At 40.5% G+C, this 17,089-nt stretch overlaps 1 protein-coding gene across 2 annotated transcripts in view; it reads right to left on the reverse strand.

Moving 5' to 3' along the window:
- Window positions 1-17,089, reverse strand: part of adcy5 (adenylate cyclase 5) — a 77,036-nt gene that overhangs the window by 8,818 nt on the left and 51,129 nt on the right. The window contains exons 6-20 of one of the 2 annotated variants that reach the window (XM_044132815.1): window positions 16,816-16,974; window positions 16,543-16,684; window positions 13,386-13,508; window positions 9,793-9,815; window positions 7,502-7,646; window positions 6,693-6,790; window positions 5,915-6,002; window positions 4,016-4,132; window positions 3,767-3,925; window positions 2,469-2,653; window positions 2,364-2,384; window positions 1,963-2,095; window positions 1,084-1,347; window positions 631-835; window positions 313-437 (exon numbers count right to left, since the gene is read on the reverse strand). In XM_044132815.1, the coding sequence (XP_043988750.1) occupies window positions 313-437; window positions 631-835; window positions 1,084-1,347; window positions 1,963-2,095; window positions 2,364-2,384; window positions 2,469-2,653; window positions 3,767-3,925; window positions 4,016-4,132; window positions 5,915-6,002; window positions 6,693-6,790; window positions 7,502-7,646; window positions 9,793-9,815; window positions 13,386-13,508; window positions 16,543-16,684; window positions 16,816-16,974 (1,987 nt within the window). Of the gene's footprint in view, window positions 1-312; window positions 438-630; window positions 836-1,083; window positions 1,348-1,962; window positions 2,096-2,363; window positions 2,385-2,468; window positions 2,654-3,766; window positions 3,926-4,015; window positions 4,133-5,914; window positions 6,003-6,692; window positions 6,791-7,501; window positions 7,662-9,792; window positions 9,816-13,385; window positions 13,509-16,542; window positions 16,685-16,815; window positions 16,975-17,089 lie in introns of both variants that reach the window. The other variant, XM_044132814.1, reaches the window with a different exon arrangement.

Here is a 17,089-nt window from a genome sequence, read left to right on the forward strand (position 1 = left end):
CGCCTGATGGGGATTTCTAAACTGCTGCTTTTCTTGATTCCTGTAGAACCTAGTTCTGCTATCTTTTCCATGAGTTGGAAATTATATCTCAGCTTTGCCACTTGTATTTGCAGCCATGTCTTTCACTGCCTACAGCTAACATTTTTGTTAGCATACAGTGTCCTTCACAGGTGCCTCAAATTAGTAAGTTAATTTGAGAAAGTCAGCCTGAAGCCAATTTCTGGCAGGAAAATACTGGATTATTTTTAACAATAAAGAACTTTCACTTGAAGTTTTAAAGGAATTTCACACAGAGTTTGTTCAGTCAGTTACCTGGATCCTCTCCGGGACCCCTGTGCTGTCCATGCGGCTCGCTACGTTTACCGTGTTCCCCCAAATGTCGTACTGAGGCTTCTTAGCCCCTATCACTCCAGCAACCACTGGGCCAATGTTTAGACCTGTGAAAACAGATTAAAACATTACAAAATGAACGATGATGCCGTTCCCTTTATCTCTGGAAGTTATTCCAAACTGACGTTTAGGAAAATCTAGAAATCCTATGATGCCGTGCGTACTCTCCATGTATGTATCTTTCTCCTGCTAACGTGACATGTTGGATAAAACATGACTGCCGCGTGTTCTTTCACGGACCTATTTTCATTTTGAAGTTGTTGAAGGAGTGTTCGTTGATGTATTTCATCTGGTCCATCATCCGCATGGCGTAGTCGGCCATGGCGCGGATGTGCGAGCGCCCGGCCTTGTCGTACGTGGAATCGTTGAGACCGGAAGCCGCCATGTATGTGGAGCCGATGGTCTTGATCTTCTCCAGCTGACGGAACTGATCCTCGCTGATGATCTGTTGAGGGCAGGAGGAACGTCAGAAATATTACAATGTCACTCAGCAAGAAATAAAAGACGTTCCAAAGAGGGACGCTGCTGTGAATTTCCATTTTTCTCTTTAGCTGAAGGGTATTTTTAGATCCCCATGTGACTTTATGCAACTGGGGGAATATTAAGTGAGAAATCTCCACTGATGCTAATGGATGAACCACTCAGGAGCCGTTAAAAACCACAGACTGTGACCCCGGCAGCGTCCGCGCTTACCTCGTCGAAGTCGGCGATGATCTCGTTGAGCAGCCGCAGACACTCCACCCCTTCGTTGTTGGCTTCCAGCTCCACGTAGAACTCGGAGAAGTTGCTGATGGAGGCGAACATGACGGCGACGCACTCGCAGGACTGGTAGTAGAGCTCGTCGTTGCGCCGCTCGCGCTGCAGGAAGTGAGCGGCCACGTCTTTGGGCAGGATGTTGTGGAGCAGGCGGCGGTTGTATGCCTGCAGCTCCTCCATCTCCTCCTTCTCCTCTGTGGCCTGGAGGAGGTGGGGTCAGAGTTCAACATAGAAACGGATAGACTCATCTGTGGAGGGAAGCGCTCTAGCGTAGCGATGTGAGGCTAAAGATCAATACGTAGGATCATGTTTTACTGATTTCACAGATCAAGTCATAACATTAGGATAAATGTATTCCACTTTATAAATAGTAAAAAAAATACCAACCACTTAAATCAGGGGTGTTCAAGGTTTAAGCTTGGGGCCCATTTGCGGCCCCTGGACTGATTGTTTGTGGGCTCTAGTTTTAGTTCAGGAATGACGCAAATTTGGCCATGAAGAGACGGAGACTTTCTATTCTTAATTAGGAAAAAATGATCACAAAGTCAAATCTTCCTACGATGGAATGTACTGGCTACAACACAAAGTATTTGTCTTCAAATTATCAGATTTAAATCATGGTTTTTTGCAAGGATCCTGCAAGCTTCGGTGACTTTTACTTAATATTAAACTTTGCTGCACCCGGATCTGCTTTTAATTATTGAAATAAACTTGGCTAAATACAGCAAACTGATTGCAAGCGGGATTAAAGCGGAACGTGTGCTGCTGAATTTCAAGCGAAGGACAGAAAATGACAGACAGACTCTGGGACTCCACCTGCAGCTTCCAGAGGAAGTCCAGCCTGGCCGTCGACTCCACCTGCTGGGCGTGAAGGTAAAGGGCGAGGACGAAGACAGTGATCACCACGGGGGTCATGATCTTCAGAGGAACCTTGTTGTCCACCAGACACCTGGGACACACACACACACACACACACACACAAACGAACAGTTTGATGAATGAAACAGCAGAACAATAAGCAGCAGATGAAGGTGTTGCACAAGGATTAGTAAATACTTCAAGGAGGAATCTGACACAAACAAGCTGCTCTGTAAATCTCAGCTCATTAGCGTGAGCATCTGTTGCCAGGTCATTATTAGATTCATTAGTGTGGCATCTAACGACGCTGCCGGTTTAATAGGCGACGGAGCGGCGATGAAACCCGCCGTCGGTCTCACCTTGTGCCGTTTTCTGGTTTGCTGTGAGGGGAGAAACAGAAGAAGAGCTGATCAGACGTGAGGTTTGTACGTCACATACTCGGCGGTGGTGAGGGAGACACTCACGTGTAATTCAGGGCGTTTGCTATAACCAGCAGGTCCTGGTTGTCAAAAAGGCTCACTTTAGGCACCTCCATGATGAGCAGGTAGAGCAGCTCGATGAAGAGCATGAGGAAGAGTTTCCCGATGCTGCTGACCTGCAGGAAGACGGAGCAGGCCAGCAGGCTGAGCAGCACACAGCAGGTGAAGTACTGAGAGAGAGGAGATGTGGACACATTGATCGGTGTAAGGCGTTGTGCTACTATGCTATGATTCCAGCTTAATAAGTCACACAAGACCACCCCCTTCCTGATGGCGCTCTGAGTTACTGCCTGTTTTGCCCAAATCAAGAACCCCAACCCAGGATAGGAGTAAACTTTACAGTTAATCATGTGACTGGGACGGCACACGATGAAAAGTTAGCGGGAACAAGCTGAAAGACAAAATCACGAAGACGACAAATGAAGCAGAGCAGGCGTCGCCATTTTGTAGTTTTTTTCTTTTTTTTAAGTGGTAGTTTTATGTAAAATTGACTTTTTTAAGCTTTACATCATTTCATAATGTTATTCCCTCATCAAAAACATATATTTGATTCTTTCATGCATGTTTGAGAAATCCTTTAATCTCCATGGCAACCATTAATCTGTTCAAAACGCCTGGTTGGACCTAACTCTGCCTCCTTGGAGCTGCAGTTTCCAAGCTCCCACCTAACAGACCGCCCCTCCGCCTTCACTCCTTCACTCAACTCCTTCAGACTAGCCAGCAGCAATTAGCAAACACCTGGTGAAACTGCACGGCCGCTGAGCTCATTAAAAGAGCTAGTTCTCAGTGAAATCAGGTAAAACGTTGCTAAACGGCTAACAGAGGAGCCATGTGGTGATGACTTCCTGAGGAAAATTCTTCTTAAAGAGACAGAGGCTCAATTTCACAGAGTTAAATTATGAAATCAAATTTCTTTTTCTTTTTTTTTTTTTTACTTTATTTAATAATTGATATATACAACATTTTTATAACCACTGAAGGCAACAAAGTTACTTGATTATGTTTTAAAATGATACAATGTGCCTGGGAAACTAACAATGCTGCCCCTCTAATTAGCCTACACTTTAACAAATGTCAAAAAAACTACATGGTCCAGAAGTCCTCAGTGCTTCCAGTGTTCTTTCAGTGAAAGTTTTTGTATTATTATTAAAGCTGTAATCAAATCATACATACATACCATTCTTGTTGCCACATCTTGTGAAGTAAAACTGCAGAAAACAAAGTCATGCACCAAAGAGTGGGTGGGAAATCAAATAAAAGTTCATTTTCAGACGTACACACACCTCAGGGAAGCTGCAGATGAGGGCGTCGTCTCCGCAGGAGCCGTGCTGCGTGTCCAGGTTGTAGTTGAGGAGGACAGCGTGGCAGGCGTCCACCAGGTCCCGGCTGATGTTGAGCTCCGACTTGATGCAGCTCCGCAGGTCGTGACTGCTGCAGGTGAACTGAGCCAAACCGACCGTCAGTGAGCGGACTGGGGTCATTTACCGCGCGCGAATGCCGACTTCAGCAAGAAATCTCTACATATTGCTTACAATGTTAATGAAAGCGGACAGGAAGACGATGATGATGGTGAAGACGCCCACCAAGGTGCTGTTGAGTCGGGACTGGACGATACTTTTGGAAAGAGTCTGCAGAGGAGCGGGGAAGATCTGGTGGGGAAAAATATAGAACTTATTAATTATTCATCTTCAGATTTAGGGCTGAGGCTACCGATTATTTAGTTGTTTAATCTAGCGATTAATCGATTAATTGGATTAAAATATTGGCACATTCTGCAGATTTTTCATTTAACCTTTTTAATTCCATGTCCGAAATAATTAAAAGATGCAAATAAACAAATATTTGGATTTTTTTTTTTTTTACATAAGAAAAAACATTTTATTTCCTAAACTGCAATAATATAGTATTCCTTTAGTGAACACAAAGAATGTAGCTAAAAAAAAACCTAAGATGCTCAGGCCTTTCTGCTTGATTTAATCTGCTCATTAAAATTTGCATAAACTGATTAACAGTTTATGCAAGCAGAATTTTTTTTTTTTTTTTTCCTTTTCTACAGAATTTGAACCAGGTGAAGCTAAAACCTCACCACTTGAGGAGTTCTGGGTTTATGAAATGCTTTCTGTACAGTTTGGGGTTAATTACTCTGAATATGTTCTTCTTTCAGCAAATGGGTGTTTTTTTTGTTTTTTTTTGAGTCTGTATCTTCCAGTTATCGATTAATCGATCATTAAATTAATTTGACAATTACTCTGATAATCGATTTAATCGCGATTAATCCGATTAATCGTTTCAGCCCTACTCAGTTTCTTGTTTTAGTCCTCAGGAGCAGAACATCTCCTGCTATAGAACACATCTCACTTCACACCATTTCTTTCTATTTAAGGCTCATCTTCTAGCCATGAGTCATCAACCGCAGTGGACTGGACAAAAGACTCATCCATTATTTGTATTTATCTCCACAACTCAAGGATACATACAATGCAACTAATTTAAAAAGGAAACACTGTTAGCTTGTGATCCTGGTGATTTTGGAGACGGCTCAGAAGATATGTTTTCATAAACGTGTCCCTGCCGTGATCTTTTTTTTTTTTTTTTATCTCGTAAGGACGACACGCTGGCAGATCAGCCTCCACTGTGGGCAACAGAAAACAAGCGGAGGAGGACGAAAAAGAGAAGCCATGGGAATGGGTGTGTGGGAATATAACTGCATCTTTCTAGAGATATCGGAATCAGACTGTGAGCAGTGTTTGTAGAAATCCCAAAAGCAGATGTTTAAAGAGGGGGCAATAAAATTAGATGTTTGAGATCCAGTGTCAAAATGATATAATTGAAGCTTTCTTACTTTGTGGATTGAAAGACAACAAAGAACACAAAGCTATAGCACAGTTATCGACTGAAACATCCTTTTGGTACAAGTGAGCGCAGACTTATATCGCTGCTAACGGTACTTAGCAATGGAGGATTACTGCAGGAGAGATCCACCGAGAATTCACCTGGTGATCTGAGCCGTCAGTTTAAAAAAAATAAATAATCCAGTCTGTTTTCTGACCAGTGAACACACCACAAGGTCGCTCCAACAACAACACTCTTTTACGGTAGTTAGACGACTTTTTCTGATTTTCAAGATCCTTCAGACTGACATAGACGTAACAGGCAATTTGAGAAAAAACGTTTTTGTTTTGTTTTTTTCCCCACGACATTGGGAGACCCGTCTGCTGTTCATTTAGGCCGGAGCTCAGCAACCTGCAGCGGCTCTTCGGATCTTTCAGAAAGGCTCTTAATAACTAGCGAAGGTAAATTTTCATAGTGTAAACACTGCTGAATATCTGTAGCCATCACGCAACACCAAGAAAGGTCTTTAATAAACAAAAATAATTTAAAAATTATTCTTTGATTTTACATTTTAGCTCCAGGTTGTGGATTTTACTCACTCCAAAGCAGCAGTACACAGCTGAGATGAACATGACGCCCGTCAGGATGATGAAGCACGTGATGAAGAAGCCGATCATCAGACTGGAGCTGCAGAAAGGAAACACATTATTATTTACAGGATTAGTTAATATAGAATTAATTAATTATGGTTGAAAACCCATAACTGAGTTGTGTGACATCACTGAACTGAACTGAATTCCACACAATGAGTAAAATAAATTTCTTATTTTGCAGGAGGAAACTGTTTCGATCCTCCCTGTAGGAACAGACCTGCATCATCAAGACCTCAGGTTTTGCTGCGCTGCCTGGTGTTGAGTGATTCTTCTGTCTTTCCGCTTAAGGATTATGTAAAAACACTTTACGTTCTGATTGGTTAGGAGGAGCCGAGTTATCTTCACGTAGCAAGATGTCGTTTTCATGAGCCGCTTCCTACGAAACAAGCAAAAGCCAAAATGGCCCGAAGTGCAGCTAAACTTTGTTTCTTCTTACAGACAGATCTGGAGTCGAGTGTCCTGATTCTGTCAAAGCAGGACGGCTCTGACAGGAAGCCGAGTATCTGAGGAAAACCTTTGGCGGAGAGAAGCTCACCTGATTCTACAAGGTCTTACAGCTTAGGCCACATGTTCATGACAGGTGTCATGTCAGTCTTAGCTAATAATAATAATAATAAATAACATTGACATTGTTGATTTGACACATTTTCCAACCAAACATTTCCCTTCCACTTCCTGCTCCTGCATGCGGGCCAGGGTCTGAGCGTCTGTCAGTGTGACTCACGTCGGCACAATGACGATCTGGATGAAGCAGATGAAGAAAAAGACGAGGGTGGCACAGGCCACGTACGCCCCGAACCTGGTGTCCACCTGCCTGGAGTACTGGAAACAGGGAAGGACAACAAATGGAGTTAGACTCCGTCCTTCAAGGAAAAACATAAATACGTTCCCAAAAAATGTCAATGGACACAATCAATAATTAATAGGTAAATACCCACTTCTTTAGCCTTATGAGTCAAGCTGCAAATGTTTAAGTGATGCGAGTTAGCTATTGATTTAGTAGTCCTTAACTGTAATGGGACTTAACAATAAAATTTGACATTTTGAACAGCTAATATTTTGTCTCTGAAAGGCTTTAAATGCATTTCAATTGAATCTATTTCATTCTGATCTATTTAAATTGTTTACATTTTCTTGTTGATGATTATTTGGTTTTTTTGTACTTTCTTTAGTTCTCAAATTGTTTTCATTAAATTATTGTTATTAGTAGTAGCATTGTAAGCCTTTGTGGCTGAGATGAGAATAACAGTGTTTGTATTTCACACAGCAGCAGAAACAGTCAACCTGTGGATCAGTAACATGTTTAGTCTAGATGCAGTTTGAAGCCGTGTTCCTACTTTGACTTTCAGTACTCTACTTCCAAACGTAACCTGCCGTTTCTGTGTTTTCCCCTTTTCTTTGACGTCCTCCAGGCACAGAAAGGAGAAAGCTATTTTGTTTCCTTTTTCTTTTTTTTCTTTCTTTTTTTTGCTGTGCCTGTCACAACTGCTTATCCGTTGATGCTCCCGGCAGCGTGCTTGTGTGCAGCCCAACCTTTTTTTCCAGGTCGGGCTCTCTGAAGGTGAGCAGGAACTTTTTGACGTGTTCGGAGCGCAGGCGGTCGATGCTGCGCGCGTCGATGGCCCGGCCCAGGAACTCGTCCACCTCGTCCTCCGGGTTCAGGTTTTCTTGCGTGTTCCTGAAAATAAAATGCCTGAATAAAAACAAGATGAGACGGAGTGACATTTACTTCTGAGGACAAAGTGGGGGGGAGAGGGCAGAAAAAAGTTTGTCCTCGTTTTAATTTTATCTGACCAAAACAAAAGGACTTATCACCCCACTCAGGATTGCGAGAATTTCTCTGCGTGGTTTATTACTTTCCAGTTCACTGATTAGATATGCAGCAGAAAAAAAGGTAAAATGCATCTTAATAATTAAAAAAAATTAAAATCAGTTTGATCCAGTTTAATTAGAAATGAAATATTGAAGTGTTTTTATAACAACTGGAGGTAACTTAAAAAACATAAAACTGTCCCTTTAAGATAAGCAGTTTCTGTTATTACCCTGTTATTACAGTGTAGTAATACTGTTACACAGTAATCACATCACAAACATTACACAGGGTTATTACACTGTTACAGTGTTATTATAAGTGTAATACCACTGTCATCACATTACAAACATTACACTGGGTTATTACACAGTGTAATAACAGAGAGATAAACATTCAGGTTTATCTCTGAATGTCTTACCCTAAAACAAATCCCTCAACCTGGCATGACTTACAAACTAAACTAAGAATTATACCAAGCTTAATTGAAGGAAAAACACTAAGAAAAACAAAAAACAAAGGTTTGGAAGAACAAGGACAGAATGGCTTCTTTAAAAGTTTTTTTTTCCTCTTTATTCTCTGGTTGAAACGGTTGGCGCTGCATCACTGCAGAACGTTACTGAGCAGGTAGACTGTGAATGACGATATCCGAGGTAAGACTCCGGCGTCTTGCGCTTATGAAAATGAATTTGGCTACGTGAAACAGAAACTTTGTGAAAACTGCAAACAATGCCATTTAGAAGAGCCGTCGCCCTCCAAGGAAGCATCTTTTCTGTCTGTCACAGGGAGAAAAGATGAATAATAGCAGCCCAAGGACACCAGATGACCGAGTCTGGCTTTATAGTTTCAGCGATGACTCCTAGTCTAGTACCACACACAGAACCAAGAACAAAAGAAAACCTGCACCAGCAAAGTGCTCTCAGTCCAAAACTACAAAATTACGTTTGTAGGTTAAGTTCAAGCCACAAGCCGGATCTCTGGAACCCAATCGGAGTTTGACGTTCGTCTGAAAATGAAGCTGTGGTAGAACAGAAGGATTCAGGACCACAGCTGGGAATGCATTTGCTGGTGAAACTCTGGAGAGAGCCTCGAAATGAACTCTTTTGCAATAGCCAAAGAATCCAACTTTAGGAAAGAAATATACGGTGAATTTGAGTACAAATACTCAAAAGTTTGAAAAACCACGAAAGCAACGGTTTTTATTGAAAGAGAGTCGATACATTAGAGGAATTTCTGACTAGCGAGCTGATATTGTCCAAACATAATTGAATATCGAGCTTCAAAGATCAACAACACTCCATAATTATTTTTTTTTGTTTTAAACTACGATTTTGGGAATGAGGCTGAAAACATCCTACCATCACAAACATAAGCATGTTACGTTTGCTAAGCTTTGCTTGGACTTCATCTGGAGCCATTTGCTTTGGTTAGGTGAGACAGACACCGACAAGTAATTTGACCAAACATCCACTGAGTGTGGTGGAGATTTGTGACATCATCGGCCTGAGAACTAAAATAAACGGGTCATCAATGGATTTGGTAGAGATATGGACACCCTTACAAAAAAATCCCATGAAAATCACATGTGATCACATGTGATTTTACCACGAAACGTTCCAAAATCACACGTATTCATGTGCTTTCACATGTGATTCACTTCATTCGCATGTAAAATTTGCATGGGATTTTTTTGTAAGGGCAAAGCAACACGAGAGGGTTAGAAAAAAAAAAGCAAAGAATTGACATTTCTTCAGTGGGCGGAGAATGTAATGTTGTGTAAACAGCCAGTATTGGAGGCACTTTTACACAGTGAATAAAAAAAACAAACAAACAAAAAAAAAAACAACAACAATCATCTCCACCTGTCGGAACAACTGCACTCAAATCGAAGGTCAGCATTTTTCAAAAGATTTCAGAAACGAATCGGCAGATTTGCCCAATTTTAACGTCGTTCTGACCAGGAGAACCAATAAATGTGACCGGTACTGCGTTGGATGACGGCGTTGGTACTCACTTGTCTTTGGGATCCTCAAAGCCCTGAAAAACAGGAACATAAAAGAAGAAAAAATAAACTATTAACTTGAGTACTTCTTGACTTATTTATAAAGCCAAGAGACGCCACGTTTTTTTTGGCTTTGAGTAAGTCATTCTGAACCATTATCTAAAACACAGTCATTTAGAAAATGAGGATACATGTCCCACTGAGGCTCATTTGTCCGAATGAAAAGTCCTTTACGAAAATTACAACCTTCGAGCAAACATACATTTTATTGATACCGTTCCTTTAATTATTTATCAAAATAAGTTTTGTTCTTATGCAATATCCAAATCGTAATTGTCGTGTTTTCATTAGCTGTAAGTGGAAAATTATAACTAACAGAAGTAAAGGCTTGAAAACATGAGTTTGTGTGACTAATCTATATAATGTACTTTACCAAGTCAATGGAGTTACAGAAATAATTTATACAGTTACAAAGTGAGAAGGACTTTAAAATACTGATGTCGTCTTTGACAAAATGATGACGGTTAATATTTTACACGTAGCAGCTGTTGCATGACTTAAACACATGTAGCAGTTGATCGCAACGTTGTTGGACCTAACAATAACAATCAGCTGCGAACGTGGTATTATTATTATTATTATTATTATTATTATTAATGATCAGTTTGAGGCAACGAGAGAGAAAAAAAACTAAAAATGTTTCCTGTGGGTGGAAAGCTGTCAGGATTACACAGTAAAGGTGACATGAGACGCAAGATATTTTAGTCAAATTGTGTTTAATGAATAAAAGGTCTTCATAAAAACAAAAGTTCTCAAAAAAAAAAACACGTTATTAGCCAGGTGTTAGTACGGTTACATAGCTATCAGTCATTATGTTTGTGAAGAATGTGGAAAATATAGAAATACATTTAAAGACGTGATCACAGGCCAGCACAGCTTCACTGATGGATCTTTTTTATTTTACTCTCCTACAATTCACACAAGTAGCAGGTTAGCATCAATCAGGCTAACACCAGCTAACATTAATCTAGAAACAGAGTCAAAAATGAATAATCGCCATAATACAGAACCTCACTTCATGTCTGCCATTTTAATTTTAACTGGAAAACCAGTGCGTCTCTAGCCCCCCCTTGAGGTTTGATGTATAAACGTCACTTCTTGAAACCTCTGCGTGGATACTATCATTTTATTTTACTTATTAAATTATTTTTGTTCTCATGATGATAAAAGCATTCTGGTCGGTTGCTCAGCTTTACTTTCTGCCTCTCTGCTCCTCTTGTTAACAACAGAAAGGCTGGCGGTGAATGAGAACAGGAAAAATTATGCCAGGCTCACATTAAAGAATAACTCATGGGTAAAAGTGACGACACAAACAAACTCATTTCAAGTAACTGTAAAAGAAAACCAGTCATTACTTGTTACTAAATGAACGTATAAAGGGTATAAAGACGACTCTGAACGACTTTCAGTCAATGGGCATTCAGCAGGTGGCGCCATTTCCCTCTTTTTGGTTTTTCCACTCCGTCCCGTCTGTTTGTATAAGAACACAACCCACTCTACCTCTTGCACCCAGACTGCTAACTAGCCTCCTGCGTATCCCATGGCAACGTATTAAATCCACGGATAAAATCCCAGAATCCTTCTTCGTCTCCGAACGCCTCATCCTCATCAATATGCCTCATTAGGGGAGAATCTTATTTCTTTAAGCACCTTTAATCTCCTGCAACTTTCACCCAAAGCACAAAGAGCATGCAAAAGTTTTTTTCTGATTTATTTTTTTTTTTTTGGTAGCATATCTTATACCTGAACTCGCACAACAAACAAAAACATTTGTGCGTCAAAAAGTACATAGAGCTGCTTGTTATACTGATGGATGAAAACCTTGTGAGAAATTGACGCATCTGGAGGAAACTTTGAAGGTTTTTCTAGAGTCTGATTATGTTGGATGGCGGACATAAGAATTGCTGTGGACTCACTATTTCACTGGAGAACGTTAAGTGGACCTTTGAGGATGAAAAAGGACTGGTGTTGTTTGAGACGGCTCTATTCTGTCGATGATATGGAGGTTCGAATTGGAGAGTTGAGGGTTATTGTAGTACTGATTCGAGTGCATAACCGGAGTCTCAAAAGTCTTTGCTTTTGTTGAAAGTATAATGTTCAAAAAGCTCATTTAAATCTTTATCTCTCTAAACGAGCCAGTCTCGAACGGTAAAAAAACAGAGCAAAGGAAGCTTTAAAATTATTTCATTTTTAGATTCTACAAAAGAATGAATGACAGATTTAAAACAGACAAACCAGCGTAAGCAGTGGCGGAGCTAGACCTTTAAATTTGGGGGGCCAAAGTGGGGCCAGGGCTATCTTACAGGGCCACAAATGAGAAATATGTGTGAGTGTGCATATATATATGTATATATATGTGTATTTACATTAAATAAATCGGTCATGTACCATTCTTACCAGTTAAATTATAATCATATTAACATTAGGCTATAACAATTTCTGTCCGAATATAATTTCTGATCTGGACGTTTTAGTGGACCGGAAGCTTTGGAGCGTCCAGTGCAGCTGATCCAGAGCGAGTGAGCGATCAGGTAACGATCAGAGTCTAGGTGGATTTCAATCACTTCAATTGGTGAAATGTTACCTGATTTAAAAACCTTCTTACTGCAGAGAAAAGGTTGATGACTGCATAATGGAAATAAAATGCAATTAAAGTAAAATGCAATTAACTTATCATTTGATAGACAATGAAAAAGTGTAGCGCAATCTCTGTTCCAAACTACAAACATTTTCGCCCCCCTCTCCCTTCTTCAGTTGTTTTTCAGTCTTTTTTTTTTTGCAGAGGACAGTAAATAGGTTATTGGTGTTTTTCCATCACCTGGTATGAAGTGAGCTTTAACGTTAGAGTTGCAGCGCAGCACAAGAGGAACATCCAGCAGAGGATACTGCAGGCAGGGTTCATATAAATCTATTTATATATGTTATCACATGGCCTTATATATATTTTTATACATTTTCTTTTCATATTTTTATTGGGTTTTTATTTTTTCTTTGCTTACTGTGATGGCTTGCAATGATTCAAAATACTGTATAGGAATAAACTTGGTGTTGTTACAAGTCAGTCGTCAGGGGGAGGTGGGCCAATCAGATGTCAGGAGAGGGCAGTGCCACCCTGGCTCCGCCCCCTGGGCGTAAGGCTACCTGCACCCGCCCTTCACATCATGGTCTCTGAACTTGCTGTGTAGAAATGCTCCCGTTCTCAGGCCTACAGCGCATGAATGAAACCCGAACCTCAGTGAGACTCACTGTGAGTTCGCATCCCTGCACCGCAGCACGTCTCACTGCCGGTCCTCCCTCCCCTGCCGCCCCTCCGTCCCCCTTCCTGAGTGCCGCTGAGAGCCTCTCACTGCCGGGGCTAGGTGTGCCGTGAAGGGCCGTCCCCGCCGCGCCTCAGCAACGGAGATCAAAGGATTACGGTCGCTTCACCGCCAAGTGAGGCCCTGAGACGAGCTGCTGGTAGGAGAGTCACCTGGCTGTGGCCCTCTAATGACTAAATTACCACAACCAGGCAACCCAAACGGTCCAACAACGTTGATTTTGCTCACCATCCTCTTCATCTCCTTAGAGATGTGGTTGTGGAAGGCACGGTCAGCCCAGTGGCCGCTGTTGTGGGTGACGGAGTTGGTCCTCTGTCGACTCATTTTGGCAATCATCGCCTTTTCCTCTTTCTGTGGAGCAAAAGGACGCAGAGGTTAACGCACGAAACGAATGAAGGCCATGAAACCTTGAAGCATGTGTCGAACTCGAGGGCCATAACTTTTTATGTGGCTCTCCAATTTCTAGACTAATCACTAAGTGTGCTTAAATATTATGTTATCGATCAAATCAGTGCAGTTTTTACTGCCAAGTTATATCAGTCCATGCAGTTTCTTGAGAATTAATCGTGGAAATTCACACAAATCCCTGCAGTTTTTGCGCTAATAATTGGGAGCTTATTGAAGATTATTTTCCCAAATTGTCAAAAATTTACTTACTTGTACTAAACAGTTGCCTCAGCCTTAACTGGTGTCAGATTATAGTCCGGTATCTATACCGCGAGTAAAAAGTCACATTTACCATTATTAATAAGTGCAAATATCTTCTTAAATTAGTATTATTAGTACTTATTGTTTTATTGTAGAAAATCACAAAAAGAATCACAAAACCCTGGAGGGGCTGAAAAGATGTTCATTAATATTTTTTAATTTTAAGGACTCATTGACATTTTAACAGTTTGCGATCAGGTTTTATCAAAGCATTCTGTCACAACCGGCCCTTTAAGAGCAGTCATGATCCTGATTTGGCCCAAAACCAAAATGAGTTTGACACCGCTGCCTTAAAGGAACGTCGCCTTCAAGTAACAACTTGGCCTCAGACAGACTACGACGATTCGGCTCAGTGGTTCATTTCACGAGCTTCTGCATCGATTCCGTTTACAACGTTTAATGCTGATTTTTGCTTATTGTTTTTAACTGCATGTCGTCATATTTTCAATACAGAATCTGTTCTTCTCAGTAGAGGAGCCAAAATTTGAGACGTTTATATTCTTAGATATTTGCTTTCTCTTAACCAAGCTAGCTCTCAAGATCACATTTGACACATTGTTAGGTCTGCTTACATTTTATTGGCATTAAATATAAAACTAAAAATGGCTGAAATTCACAATTTGCGCCATGTGTAGGAAGTGTGGTGGTGATCGTACAAATCATTTACTTCTTGAGCTTAGTAAAAATATTTTGGGCCCAAACATTCCACATTCAACTTACAAATAACTTGTTCTGACCCAAAAAGAAATGTTTTATTTTCACTTCTTATGACTGCAGAATGAAGGTTCTGCCTATATTCCTTTAAAATACAAAAAATAATAATAATAAATAAAACTGCTTTAAACAGTTTCAGGCAATTTCCTGGGCAGCTTTCTTTATCTCATGTGATATCAGAGCTGAACAGCTTTGAGCTGTGTTTGTAAAAACTAGAAGAATAAAATAAAAATTGACCAAAAAGCAAGAAAAAGCTAGACTTCAAAAAGTTCCCCCTGTCCTGAACCACAGGCTGCAGAATGAGAATAATATATATCTTCACATGACTTGCTAACTTTAGTCGCAGCTTGTGATACGGCCGGGGGAGGCTGATCAAAAAAATATAATAAACAAACAGGAGGCTCAAGCAGGGAGGCGGCGATGAACTCGGTCCTGTCTGAAAAGACAGCTGGTGTGGAGCACAAACTCAGCTTACAGACAATACTGGGAGCAAATTAACTTGGAACCTGCGACAGACTGGCGACCCGTCCAGGGTGAACCCGAACGTAGCTGGGGATAGGAACCAGCAACCTTCCTGACCCCATTAGGGACAAGGGTGACCAGAAAATGGACGGATGGATGGATGGATTAACTTGGAACTGTTTGCTATCAAAGAGACGTCTGTCAATTAGCACTTTAAAGTAGTGGGAAGGAGAAGATAAATATTATAAATAATTGCTCAATTTTAGCCCTATCTTTCTTTAGTTTTGAGTTGGATTCAACCGACATCATAAAAGTCTGTGCCTGAATAAGGACAATATTTCCAATCGCTCTGTATTCGTCTCTTTAAACGACCTCTGTTCAGCTTTACCACCACCGCGTTTTACCATTTCTATAAGTAAGTTCAAAACTTGTAGTTGGAAAATCTACAGGATGTAGAAAGGTAGTTTACAAAACAACTGCTTGTTTTCTATCTTTGGAAAATCACCATAACACCATAAAATTCTCATTTTTAGGAGAACTTTAGACTTTGACACACTGTTGAAAATGCATGAATCTAAATGAACTACTTGAAAATACTTTTCCCCCCTCGGTTACTTTTACCAAAATTAATTTTTCTTTATATAAATATGTATATTTATTTATTTATTACTCACCATCAGGTGTATACACAACAAACAGAGAGTGACAAAAAGCAAAATGGTATCGATCAACAAAATAATTTGTGAAGTTGGTGCATTTTTTTTACCAATGCACAAAGCTACCACTGTACTACAAACTAAAGTTTAGTAGGCAAACTTAGGTTGGATGTTTTTAACACTTTATTTTTAGTTTGATATTTTCTATTGGAAATGTCACCTGCTACTATAATGCACATGTCAAACTCAAGGCCCTCCAGACTCCAAATTACATCAATAAGTCTCACCAGTTTTTCACAAATCTGCAAAGTTCAAATCTCAACAAATCTCCACATTTTTTTGTCTGGTTTTAAAGCAAGGTTTCTCAAAATGACTCAGAAACATTGAGTTTCAGTGACTGCTGCCTCAGCCTTACTTGATGTCGAGTTATAGTCTGTAATGGATACCACGAGTAATAAAAAGTCACATTTAACATCATACATTAGCGCAAATATAAAAATTCCTAACAAACATTTCTAAATAGGCATCATAAAATCTGTCATTTTGATTTAAAAAAAAAAACAAAACAGTAAAACAATAACAAAATCCTGGAGAGACAACTATCTATTCTAACATTTAAATTTGTTTTATCAATTCATTCTGGTGTAACCGGCCCTTTACGAATGTTTCATTTTGCTAAAATAATAATTCTACCACTTTTCTTTTTGGTATTTTACTGTAAAAATAAATAAATAAATAAATAAATAAATAAATAAATAAATAAATGAATAAATAAATAAATAAACTTTTCAACTTTAAATGAGACAAAAATGATTTCAGTTCTCCTTCAGCGACGAAAGCCGTACCCTTTTCTGACTGCAGCCCACAATGAGGTAGGTTTCTATGTTGCTCCTCTTCAAGTAGGCGTTTCTCTCTCCTCCTGCTCCCGGCTCCACGTCGTAGTCCCCGTTCAGGTAGTTCAGGGTGGCCTTTGTGATGTGTATGCGCCTGAAATGAAAGCGTTCCTTTTCTAAACGCTCCCTCTGGCTGTTACGTAAATCTTACGCCGCTAACCCTCCACACTTATCAGAGGGAACGTTTAGGAAGTGAAAACGGAGACGGGAGCTCAGTGGACGAACCCGGCCTTGCCTCCCGCTTCCATCTGATTTGCGAGCGTGACGTCGTTGGACCAGACGTCAAACTGCCACTTCCTGAGTCCCAGCACCCCGCAGTGCACTCTGCCGCTGTGGATGCCGACTCGCATGTTCACGTTCACCCCGGTCACCTCCCGCACCAGCCTAAAAAAGGAACAAGAAAGCGACAACCTGCACAGTTAGCGTGTCTAAATGTACCAGCTGTACTCTCGGTGAACGCTGCTGCTGAGGTTTACCAGTGAGTCGTGTTTGCCAGACT

The sequence above is a fragment of the Gambusia affinis genome, linkage group LG11, assembly GCF_019740435.1.
Source record: "Gambusia affinis linkage group LG11, SWU_Gaff_1.0, whole genome shotgun sequence".
Lineage (NCBI taxonomy): Eukaryota > Metazoa > Chordata > Actinopteri > Cyprinodontiformes > Poeciliidae > Gambusia > Gambusia affinis.